The sequence below is a fragment of the Python bivittatus genome, unplaced genomic scaffold (genome assembly GCF_059951505.1).
Source record: "Python bivittatus isolate LINGU-HERP-01145 unplaced genomic scaffold, Pbiv_v1 ctg000570_np1212, whole genome shotgun sequence".
NCBI classification, from domain to species: Eukaryota; Metazoa; Chordata; class Lepidosauria; order Squamata; family Pythonidae; genus Python; species Python bivittatus.
Genome location: NW_028277097.1, coordinates 7673829 through 7686339, shown reverse-complemented (window position 1 = coordinate 7686339; position 12511 = coordinate 7673829). Strand labels below are relative to the sequence as shown.

At 39.8% G+C, this 12511-nt stretch overlaps 1 protein-coding gene across 4 annotated transcripts in view; it reads left to right on the top strand.

Moving 5' to 3' along the window:
- Positions 1-12511, top strand: part of EGFLAM (EGF like, fibronectin type III and laminin G domains) — a 115428-nt gene that overhangs the window by 90902 nt on the left and 12015 nt on the right. For all 4 annotated transcript variants that reach the window (XM_088152844.1, XM_025167757.2, XM_088152845.1 and 1 more), the window contains 5 exons: positions 1093-1273; positions 8790-8868; positions 9595-9738; positions 10962-11045; positions 11548-11651. In XM_088152844.1, coding sequence (XP_088008970.1) covers positions 1093-1273; positions 8790-8868; positions 9595-9738; positions 10962-11045; positions 11548-11651 — 592 coding nt within the window. The remainder of the gene's footprint in view (positions 1-1092; positions 1274-8789; positions 8869-9594; positions 9739-10961; positions 11046-11547; positions 11652-12511) is intronic.

The following is a 12511-nucleotide window of genomic DNA, read 5'->3' as shown; positions in this document are numbered from 1 at the left end:
CATGGAATTGCATGGAATTCAGAACTCGGCATGCCCAAGATGTACTCATTTTAAGGGTGAAAAGAATGTAGGAGGTGTCTGGCCGTGCTCTGAGCATCTTCCATTTTTAATTCATTTTTGCTATAGCTCAGTCTGCAGCCAGAGCTTCTGATAAATCCAAAGCCTACTGACTCAGGCATACAGCCGAGAAGAGAGGAAGGAGGGGCATTACTTTTTTTAACTCTCCCCCAACCCTCTGAATCATTTGGTTTTCTTTTACACAGTCCTGAAGCTAGAGGGAGGAAATTGATTAGGTCCTGCTCCAGGGCTAGCATAGATCAGTCACCAGTTTGGGGGTGACAGGGTCCATGACTTCTTGATGTCAGAAAAGAACCACCATAGAAGCTTCTTTAGTGGTTGAGGGAACAGCCAAACAATCCTGCAGCCTTTGGGACACCTTTTAGGAACATATGATTGCAGCCTGAAGATTCTTAATTCATTCTTTCAGGGTACCAAAGGCCAATTCATTTAACAATGATAGTCTGACCAACTATAAAGGCTGGAAGAGGCAAACTGTATAGGCGGCTGCAATACTCCCTTTTAAATGCACCCTTCCCTTGAAATGAGGAATTAAATAAATTTTGGGTCAGGAAGATTCTGTTTTGAAATCAGCTTCCACAGGTTCTTTTACATCTCCGGTTTAGCCTGCAAGAACTCTTGCAAACCTCTGACCTGCTTAAATTCTTCTGCAGCTCAGGGATCAAATATATAAAGCTGACTCCATGTTTTTGTTTTTAAAACATTGGAATTAAGTAAGGTTTTTTGGTTACTTAGCTCAAAAGAACTCATCCATGTTACATCCTTGTCTCCAAACCCTTGAGGATAAACAGTGGAATCCTTTGGAAGACTGTTGTCAGGCAACATATTGATGAAAGTAAACAGATGTTAGACTGACCTCTCCAAATACTCTTTTCCTCTTCTAGTTTTGGTTGACCAAAAAAAAAAAAAAAAAAAGCCTCTTTAAGATTAACTTAATGAGTAATAAATAAAGTAATAAAACAGGAACTTAAAATAGAAAACTTTTGAAGCTTCTTTCTTATCTCTTAAACAAAGATAGTTCTGAATGACCGGACGATAGACATGAAGCAGGATTTCACAGCTGGGATCAACTTAGGGAATGCGGTCCATCCCTGTGTGAGCGCCCCCTGTGACAACGGGGGTTCCTGCGTGCCCAAGAAAGATGGGTATGAATGTGATTGCCCTTTGGGTTTTGAAGGGCAAAACTGCCAGAAAGGTAATATAGTGCTGTAATCATTGCAATTCCATGTATATATACTCATTCTGAGAATAACATTACTTCCAAAATCTTACATAAAATATCAGTCATGCTATTCTTTTTTTGCTGTTTAATCATATACATATGCTTTGTGTTACAAAAGACAAAGAACCACAGAAGAGGCATAGAAGGGGTTAATAACTAGTGATAGACGTAAGTTTCACAGATTAATTCCTCTTAAAGCTATTGCATCATGAGATAAGTTAATAAATCAATGCAATCCATTGCCTTTTTGACCAATGGCATTTGGGCATTAAGAAAAGGGAAATATGTTCCTGACTATCTACCAGAGTTACCTTGAGAAACTTTATCTTTGCAAATAAATCTTATGAGAATTCATTACTTTGATTTTTACCAAGCTGAATGCCTGGTCCACCATCTTCTGCAGCAACAGAGGCAGATATGGGTTAGAACTGTAACAAGGTAATCAAGTAATTTCTTCTATCTATGCTTGATTTTGCACAGATAGATTTGATTTGTTAGCTTGTTCAGGAGATTGCAATTGACAATTCTCAAAAACAAATCCAGAATCTAAAAGATCCCTGTTTTTTATTGCTGCTGAGTTTGTATTGTGCATCCCCAAATTTATCACGGGGCTAGAATGCCACCCAGAATGTTGTTTCTTTTCCGAATTTTGCACCCACCATAACTACTGTTGTACAGTCAGGTCCAGAAATATTGGGACATCGACACAATTCTAACATCTTTGGCTCTATACACCACCACAACGGATTTGGAATGAAACAAACACAATGTGCATTAACTGCAGACTGTCAGCTTTAATTTGAGGGTATGTACATCCAACTCAGGTGAACGGTGTAGGAATTACAACAGTTTGCATATGTACCTCCCACTTGTTAAGGGACCAAAAGTAATGGGACAATTGGCTTCTCAGCTGTTCCATGGCCAGGTGTGTGATATCCCCTCAATACCCCAATTACAATGTGCAGATAAAAGGCCCAGAGTTCATTTCAAGTGTGCTATGTGCATTTGGAATCTGTTGCTGTCAACTCTCAAGATGAGATCCAAAGAGCTGTCACTATCAGTGAAGCAAGCCATCATTAGGCTGAAGAAACAAAACAAACCCATCAGAGAGATAGCAAGAACATTAGGCGTGGCCAAAACAACTGTTTGGAACATTCTCAAAAAGAAGGAACGCACCGGTGAGCTCAGCAACACCAAAAGACCTGGGAGACAACGGAAAACAACTGTGGTGGATGACCGAAGAATTTGTTCCCTGGTGAAGAAAACACCCTTCACAACAGTTGGCCAGATCAAGAACACTCTCCAGGAGGTAGGTATATGTGTGTCAAAGTCAACAATCAAAAGAAGACTTCACCAGAGTGAATACAGAGGGTTCACCACAAGATGTAAACCATTGGTGAGCCTCAAAAACAGGAAGGCCAGATTAGAGTTTGCCAAACGACATCTAAAAAAGCCTTCACAGTTCTAGAACAACATCCTATGGACAGATGAGACCAAGATCAACTTGTACCAGAGTGATGGGAAGAGAAGAGTATGGAGAAGGAAAGGAACTGCTCATGATCCTAAGCATACCACCTCATCAGTGAAGTATGGTGATGGTAGTGTCATGGCGTGGGCATGTATGGCTGCCAATGGAACTGGTTCTCTTGTATTTATTGATGATGTGACTGCTGACAAAAGCAGCAGGATGAATTCTGCAGTGTTTTGGGCAATATTATCTGCTCACATTCAGCCAAATGCTGCAGAACTCATTGGACGGCGCTTCACAGTACAAATGGACAATGACCCAAAGCATACTGCAAAAGCAACTAAAGAGTTTTTGAAGGGACAGAAGTGGAATGTTATGCAATGGCCAAGTCAATCACCTGACCTGAATCCCATTGAGCATGCATTTCACTTGCTGAAGACAAAACTGAAGGGAAAATGCCCCAAGAACAAGCAGGAACTGAAGACAGTTGCAGTAGAGGCCTGGCAGAGCATCACCAGGGATGAAACCCAGCGTCTGGTGATGTCTATGCGTTCCAGACTTCAGGCTGTGATTGACTGCAATGGATTTGCAACCAAGTATTAAAAAGGGAAAGTTTGATGTATGATTATTATTCTGTCCCATTACTTTTGGTCCCTTAACAAGTGGGAGGCACATATGCAAACTGTTGTAATTCCTACACCGTTCACCTGAGTTGGATGTACATACCCTCAAATTAAAGCTGACAGTCTGCAGTTAACGCACATTGTGTTTGTTTCATTCCAAATCCATTGTGGTGGTGTACAGAGCCAAAGATGTTAGAATTGTGTCGATGTCCCAATATTTCTGGACCTGACTGTATATCAACCCCTATTTGTTTAACTTCTGCTGATCTTTCTTTACTTTCAGATAAGCCAGATTTATTTAATTACAAATTCCCATGGTTATATTGTTATAGTATCTAAACCATTATACCTTTTCAGAATTTCAGAGTTCAAGATACTTGGAAACTTCCTGAGCTAGAATTTAAAAGTTCTGTGCTGCCAATAAAGGGAGGGAAACGCTTCATCCTATCTTATTCAGTGGGATGCAGCTCAAGCCCTTAAACAGGGGGATTTATAGCCTTGTAACTTTATCCTCCTTTGTGTTAACTGCCTCTGCTGCAAATGCAGCTTCTAATCCTTCACTACCCTTTGGGTCTCTTGTAATTTGACAGCTAGAACAAATCCTTTCTTAGTCACACCTCAGAGACCACCAAAGAATTCTTTACAAAAGTAAAGGGAAAAGGGGGCTGTCCCTTTGGACTCGGAGGAGCTGATAGATTCTTTTTAAATCAGAGGCTCTGTTGAGTCAGTTCAATTTTTCAACAACTAAAATGCAATGCAACTATGCTCCAGTAGGTGGCAGTATATTTCTTCATACTGTAATATTTGTTATCTCTGCGGAAGACTTTTAAGTGGCTGTTCTCTTTCTTGTCCCAGACTTTTGAATGGGACTGTCAGAGTGAATGCCCTTAACTGTATAGTATATGCCTACTGGGGGTGTAATTTCTAGACAAATGTCCCTGGAAATGTTAGGTAGAAAACATATTCCTGTAATGCAAGGGTAAGCAAGTGTTCATGGGCACCAATGTTCTTGCAGTTAATGCTCTAGATGCTTGACAATTTCTCAAACTTTAACGTTTCTCTACTTTTTAAATATACTTCTAATTTAAAAAAAATAAAGGAAAGGGGGCAAGGCGCAGAGCAGAGTCCCAACCTCCAAGATCATCTTTATGTACAGTCATACCTCTGAGCCTACATAGGACCCATAGGTTTTTCTAGAGGCCCAGAATCATTGGGAGTCAGGTATTTCTACATCCCTATCAATCAATAGATAAATAAAATGAATGGGTGGTTGTAGCATGGTGCTCTGTTTGGAGGCATGTCCACAAATCCAGGGGGGAAAAAAAGAATAAATATTCTGGTGGATGAAATTCCAAAGAGGTAGAAGGAGTTGTAGGAAGCAACACACTAGTTTGCCTTCTGAGGGGATGCTCGGCCATCCTTATTTTGTGGAGAGAAAAAACCCCAGCAGATGTATTTTGAGTGACTAATGCAAGTGCAACACCCATTACCTGTGTGAAACCAAAAGCAGATTTAAGATGAATTAATCAGAGTTGAAGATTTTAATTCAACAAATAATTTTGAAAAGTGTTAGTCCTATTCAGCTAGAGAGGGTTGGCCTGGTTTAGACAGAGAATATTCAGGGATTTTGGCTGGTCTCCTGATATGGCAACTGTTATAGGAATGCAGGGCCACAGTTCAGACCTGATCATACCAATGCAACAGCGGCCATCAAATCAAAGGTTTGGCTTTCTTATAGATGATGTCTGTATATGAGTGCAAAGCCACAACCTGCAGTAACATTCAGGAGAAGGTTCGTATTTACCTGAACTGGACTGCTTTTTTTCCTAACAAAATTCTGGGTTGGAATGTTCCAGTCAGTAAATCTGTGAGCCAACCTTGCTTAACTGTTGCATGCATAAAACTGCATTAGAATGTGGAAGGGTTTTTTGCTGTTGAAAAATAAAATCTGAATGTTCTTCTGCTTTATGCTGATCCACTGAAGAATGTGGAAATTACTGCTTGAACAGTAAGTAACATCTGTGTGAAATGCGTTGAATAACTGTGCATAGATGTCTGCTGCTGGCCATGATGACACCAAAATGATGAAATGTTCACTGTGATGTCACAACGCTTTGCCACTTTGTATCTTTTGTATTGTCATGGCACTGTACACAAGTATGCAAAGTTTGCATCACAAGCCGTGTTTCATCACTCACCCTTCCTTGTCCCCTGGGCGTGCCTATGATTGTGTACATGATTGTGTGTCTGTGTGCTTCTTTTGTAAACTTTGCCATATGATTCAAACTGCTTTTTGCAGCATCTGTAGATAGTATAATTCATAATTATATCCTGGATTACAGTGTAATGCCCTGTAATTGGATCACACCCAGCTATTTGTTTTATTATCTGTGACTAGTAAAAATGTCCTGCATATTAGCATAACTATATGTGGGCAAATGGCTTAATAAAGCAATGTGAGAGATCGTGCCATTTGTAGGTTGATTTGCCCAGCTGATTTAAAATACTAAAAATGAAAAAAACAGGAAATGACTAGATCTAGATTATACCATTTGGTGCCCTCCCAACGTTTTGCACTTAAGTCCTCATCTGCTGTAGTCAGTATGTTCAAAGGTTTGAACAATTGTAGTCCAGAATCTTTGGAGAGTGCCAAATGCACAAGATAAAATGGCCAAACCCCGGTCTTGTCTGCCAACTATTAGTGGTGGTAAGTGTATCACAGTATAGAATCTTATGGAAATATGGAATCAAGTTTGCATTGAGAACTTGACTGACTGCAATAAGAGTTTGAAGCCACGTAGTTTCCACTTTTCAAGCTTCATTTAGATCCTTCCAACTTTCATCTTATGTTTATCCTTGCCAAAATATTCAGAATCCAAATTTTGGAATCATACGGATTCTGAGGGGTAAAGAAGGGAAGAGAACGCTCCTAGGGGTTCAGATATGAAAGAGTTAATTCGATCAATCTTGATAGTGAGCAGAGTTTAGCAAATCCAGGTCCGGAGCAGAAAATTTACCTCTCTTTCAGGTGAGTTTTAAAAAGGGGAGAGGGCTTGTTTCATTTTTGCTCTTGTTCTGTGCCTTCCATCCTGGCTTGGTTCTGCCAGCTAAGGATCAACCACCCCAATCCTGAAATAAAGATTGGTGGATCAATTAGGAAAAATAAGGAGTGAGATGCATTTAAGATTTATTGTTGTTATTTACTATGGTATCATCTGGGCTGTTCTTTGTGTCCTTGCTATTATTTCTCTCCCTCTCCCTTTCCCTCTTCTGGTAGGCATTCCAGTTTCTTTTCTCTTTCCTCCATTGTCCTTTCAGTGCTAGTCTTTTTCAGTGAGCTTCATTACTTTTGCAATCAAATCATGGTCATTTATTTGACTGAAATCTATGGTAGCATTTACATACAAGAAGGATGATTCTCTCAATCCTTGCTTGTAAAACCCAGGCAGTCTTGTGCAAAACCGATAAACCTAAGGTTGGTCTTCGTGCTGCATGCATTCATATGGGTCATGCACATGGCTGGGGATAATGTGCTTGGCAGATGTTTTTGGTATTAATTGGCAGTGAGATGAAAACTACACATGATTGGGATGATCCAGTAATGACTGGTGCTGCCTTCTAAAGCAGCCTTCTTCCAAGGCAGTGTAATATTCCCTACCTTCAAGCATTTAACCATTTTATTCCCGCTGATGCCAGGAAGTTGAACTTTACTCTTGGTGATTTTATTGAGATATCCCTGCAGTTTTGGGGGAGCAATACTAAAGTGGCTTGTCATTGCTTTCATCCAGGATGTTTTTAAAGTTTAATGTCAATTTTCCATCCCCCACATGATCACAAATATCATGAGGTACAACTTTTGCTGGACTGGCCATTTCAGTAAATGTAGAACCATTTGCTCCAATAGCTTGCATGTAAATATCGTAACTATTTCTATGGAAATGCAATCAATCATACAACTCCTCTGCTCAGTGAGAGCTGCACTACATGACTGCTGCAATCATATGGTTTGACTTTGGGGCCTGCCCGGCTCCAAGGAGACACTGCTGTGTGCTCTGCATTTGGGAGGGAGGCAGTTTTAAGTCTGAGGAACAGCAAAAGGAGTTTGCCAAATAAGACAACTAGCTTTCAAGCAAATTTTGAGGATCTGGAGGATTTGGAGGAGGAGGAGGAGGAACAACAACTTCAATGCAACATCCAGTATAGGCTTCATAACTGTCCTGCTGAAAATGAAAGATTAAAAAATTGTGACTCATTCTCAGCATTTTGCTAAAATGACAGCTAGTCCTCATAGCCTGAAGAGGGAAGACAACAGAAGAAACCATAGAAGAATCAATCCCATTTCAGAGGAAGAGGCTGTTACCAGTCACATGGCTACTAGTCTTGGGTTTGGCTGTTTAGGGCCAGGAGATGGGGTGACTGGTTGAACACCGAGCAGCTACTCTTTTATGTGATCTTTTTCGAGGGAGGCTATCTTGAAATGTTCTATGCAATGTTTGAGTAAGTGCTGTAAGAAATGTTGCTCCTTGGTAAAACTGCAGCTGTGCTGAAAAGTTTGAAGGGCTTTTGAAGAGCTTCAATCTGAAGGGCAAGGGGGAGCTCTCTCTGCTACTGAGATGTACAGATTTGGGGAGGGGGAGGGTTGAGGAAGGAAAAACAGGCTTTGCTTTGCCCTGTCCTGGAAGAAATGAAGCAGTTCTACATAGGCCTTCATCTGAAGTAGACAGATTAGAGAACTGAGCACTGTAAGTGGGTGATACATTGTTTTCTGTAGAACTTTTCATTATAGAATAATGTGTTTATAAGAAAATAAAATCGGGGAGGGGAAGATCTGGCATTACCAGAGCAACATACATAGCATCAAAAATTACTCCTACTTCTCTCTCCAAGAGCTATTTGCTTCCTCTTTTCTTAGTCCAAAACACACACAGTAGTCCATAGACCACTTCAGAGCATAATGTTATATTTGGGGTGACATCAAGGATAGGTCTGAAGCACATGCAGATCCTCCTTTCTCCTTCCCTGTTATATCCTCCATTCAGACAAAATTGAGACAATTCTGTGCTTATTTACACAGGTGAGAAAATGTCTTATTTTCAGTCTGATGGTGTGATGGAGAGCAAAGAAACATGGGTTCTTCCTAAATCATATGTCATCATCTACTGTTATTGAAAGGAGAGAAGGACCATAAGATCCCTGTAATAATAGGCTTGACCTGTAGGAATAAGATTTATCTTGCCTCTGTGAAGACTGGAACTTTGGATCACAGTTAACCAGAAATTATTGACTAAGTAATCTTCTGACAATACGTGTTTATTGTGTCTCCTTCTCAGTTTGTTGATACAAACTTTTGAATATATAAAACCTGAATTTTAATATTAAGTTTCCCTTAATATTTTAGCTGTGATGGAAGCCATTGAAATTCCACAGTTCATAGGTCGCAGCTACCTTACATATGACAGTCCAGATATCCTTAAAAGGTAAGTTCGTACAGTCAAAGCCTGAGTCTTGCTTGTAGTTCTGTCACCCAGAAATGCTCTTGGATGTGAGAGTGGTTATGGTTTTATGCAGGCACATGGCAGATATTAAAAGCCTAAGAACTATCTTCCCAGATGTAGACTAAAATCCATATTACTGTATTTCAAAACAGCCAACAGATTTCATATAGTGCTATTTAGTGCCTTCTGCATACTTTATACCCAGCTGCCATAGGCCACGCTGGCAAGAACAGGTGGGAGTTGAAGTCCAAGATGTGTAAAAGACCAGGGTGCTAAATTTCCCTGATACATAGGAAAATATGGTAGAAAGGGAGACATAGAAAGCTTCAGTAAAAGGCCAGAATCTAACTCAGATTTCTTTAATCTGGTGCCCTTCAGATCTGCTCTTATGGTGCCTATGAAATAACTACTTTTGATATGGATATGAACCACATCATAGAGGGTTTACTCATATGTACAAAGATAAACAAAACCCAGTGCTTTTCCTCAAACCAGCTGTGTGTTTTAAAAATGAAGTTATTTGGCACTTTTCAGATCAACTAGCGATTCCCTAAAATCATTTTAGGGAGAAACTTATCCAGATCTTTAGCAGAAACATCAAATTGATGTTATATTATAAGAGTAGGGAGGGGGATGTGATGGTTTATTGCAACCAAGGTTATGTTATTTCCCCCACATCACTGAAATCTTATTTTGTACATCACACAGAGTGTCAGGATCAAGAACAAATGTGTTTATGAGGTTTAAAACTACACTGATGGATGGTCTATTGTTATGGAGAGGTGACAACCCAATGCGATCCAACAGTGACTTCATCTCCCTTGGTCTTCAAGATGGTTCCTTGGTCTTCAGGTAAGCTATCCATCAGCTTGGAACAGGTATAGCTGTGATATTTACATAATTCCTGCCTCCTGAGTTGGAAATGAATGTTTTTTGTGTAACTAAGCTGCCCATTTCTTGTAATGAATTGCAAGACTCCTGAATGTCTGTAGTGTTTATTTGTTTAAAGAAGGGTCAGTCTCACAGAATCAGACAGGATCCAGCATTCAGTGAAACTATTTGGGGACGGTGGCTCATTTCTCAATATGATGAGAGAGGAAGCTCTAGTTATCTGTTCCCAGTCCCTTCCTGGAAAATATAATCCTTTAGGGAGGGAAATAATATGTGCATAGATGCATACAGAGTTCTGGGTAATAGACTAAAATATAAAAAATTATTTCCTGTTCGTGAAAATCTCATATAGCAGAAAGTATGGAAAGGACAAAAAAGAAGGGGCAGAGCATACAAGTTTGTTAATGGAGAAGTAGATGAAGATGAGATATCCCTGGTTAATTTTATATTTTATTTAATTCATTCCATGTCTCAGTCATGCACTGAAGCATTATCATAAATTAGTATGACAACTAAATCATTGTAGAGAGAATTATAGTCCATGGCAGCTATTATTAGTAATAGTAACATTATTATTTTGCAAATAATCATGTTGTTTCCTATCTAAGAGGAACCTCTTTGGGGGTTCCTCTGCCTTTGCTCCAGCTGCACAACTACATCAAACAGATATTTGGAAATCAAGGCCGGATCATAGTATTATGCTGTGTTCCTAAGAGCTCTCCTTCATCTTGGTTTCAAATGCTGGGAGTTCTGTTGTAAAGTTAATATTGCTGCCAGGGGAACTACGGTTAAGTAAGAGGGAAGGAGGCTACAAGATCTCTTCCTACCAATCATCTTCTACACAATCCTGTGCATATGTGTTAGGAAATGCCATTGGATTCGTATAACAGTGCAGCCTTAATCTCAAGAGAATGCCTATCCTGGAGTTATAATCCGTATTTTGTCATTTTTCTTTCCTTTGCTATTTATTCATTTATTTCATGGTTTTTATTTTTATAATTGTTGTAATTTTACTGTTTTTAATGCTTTTAATATCCTTGTAATCTGCCTAGAGAGTCCCAGTTATCAGGACAGAATAAAGAAAAACAAATGTTGCCCGGTGACAGTTGTTTAATGAAAGGGGCTGAACCTAGGCATGACTGCATGTTCTCTAGAATCTGGTGACTTTTTTCCTTTGTTTTCAGCTACAATCTGGGCAGTGGCGTTGCTTATATAACAGTGAATGGCTCTTTCAATGATGGCAGGTGGCATAGAGTCAAGGCAGTTCGGTAAGTTGTGATCCTTGATCCTTGAATAATTCTGTTCTTTGTTAAACATCAATGCATAAACACACTTTCAATATTTTAAAAAAAATAAAAATACAAGCTGTATTTCAGGCATGGTGCTTTAATACTTACAAAATATTTTACATGGTGGTCTTCAGACTTCCTCTCTAAGGGGACCTTAATTTTTCATACAAACACTATGATGCTATGTCATGATGAAGCATCTTTGCAAAGGACATTGGGAATCCCATTTCTCCAGTTTGTGACTGTCAGCATGTGGGTCCACTTTGCAACTTGGTTTAAAAAACATAGGTACCGCTTTGTAAGCACTACAACCTTCTCCCTTAATGCAAGGTCCCTCTTCTCCTTCTCAAGCCCTGATATCATCCTACAGTTGGTACATCAGCAGGAGGTATCTGAAACATGTACAACCACTTATCTACATTAAATTGGTTATACTATGATAGTGTTTGAATGTGGGCACATACATTTTTGTCAATTTAAGGGATGGACAATCTGGGAAGATAACGGTGGACGATTATGGTGCCAGAACCGGCAAATCACCAGGAATGATGAGACAGTTGAACATCAATGGGGATTTATATGTTGGTAAGTCCCACTAAATTATCTTTTTTATTTTTATTTAAGAATTATGGAGAAGTTGATTCATACATGTGTGACTAACCCTCACTGAAAACTGATAACTAAAAAAGAGCTTTGGGCTATAGTGAAAAAGTACTATGTGAAGACTGAAACCTCCTCCTTCTTGGCTTAACATCCATCCTGAAAATGAAATCCCTGAAAGGCAAAGACAGGATTATCTTACTGCAGGGATATGTAACTTCCTTATCATCAGGAACACAGTATTTTTTTAAGCACCAGAATGAGTGCCCTGTAATATATCACCAGAGTAGAAGGCCAATTTGGCCCCATTTAAAGGGGGGGGGGGGTTGTCAAAAAAAGCAGCCTGATTTTTTTTAGTATTTTCAGGGGTGCCCTAGGTACCCATTTTTTTCTTTATACCCCCACCCTCACAACAACAACAACAACAAAATCTAAAAATTGGTCCAGAAGTGGTGTGATGGCTGCAAGTAACCCTCATGTTTGTTCCCACGCTGTGTTGGCTTGATGATTGAGACAAGGATGGAAACTGCATTCAGTGTTCAGTATGGCTGTGAATATGGGATGGTATCCAATGAACTCCTCCCAGCAATCCCCTTTATGTCTTCCATATTTTCCCTAGAGCATTGAGGGATCCTCTGGAAAAGGATTTGGATAAATGTAGGAGCTGAAAGAGAGCCAATTTGGTGTGGTAGTTAAAGGCATTGGAATAGACCCCAACAGAGCAGTGCTTTTCAACCTTGGCCACTTGAAGATATGTGGGCTTCAACTCCCAGAATTCCCCAGCCAGCCCAATTCTGGGAGTTGGTCCACACATCTTCAAGTGGCCAAGGTTGAGAAACACTGCA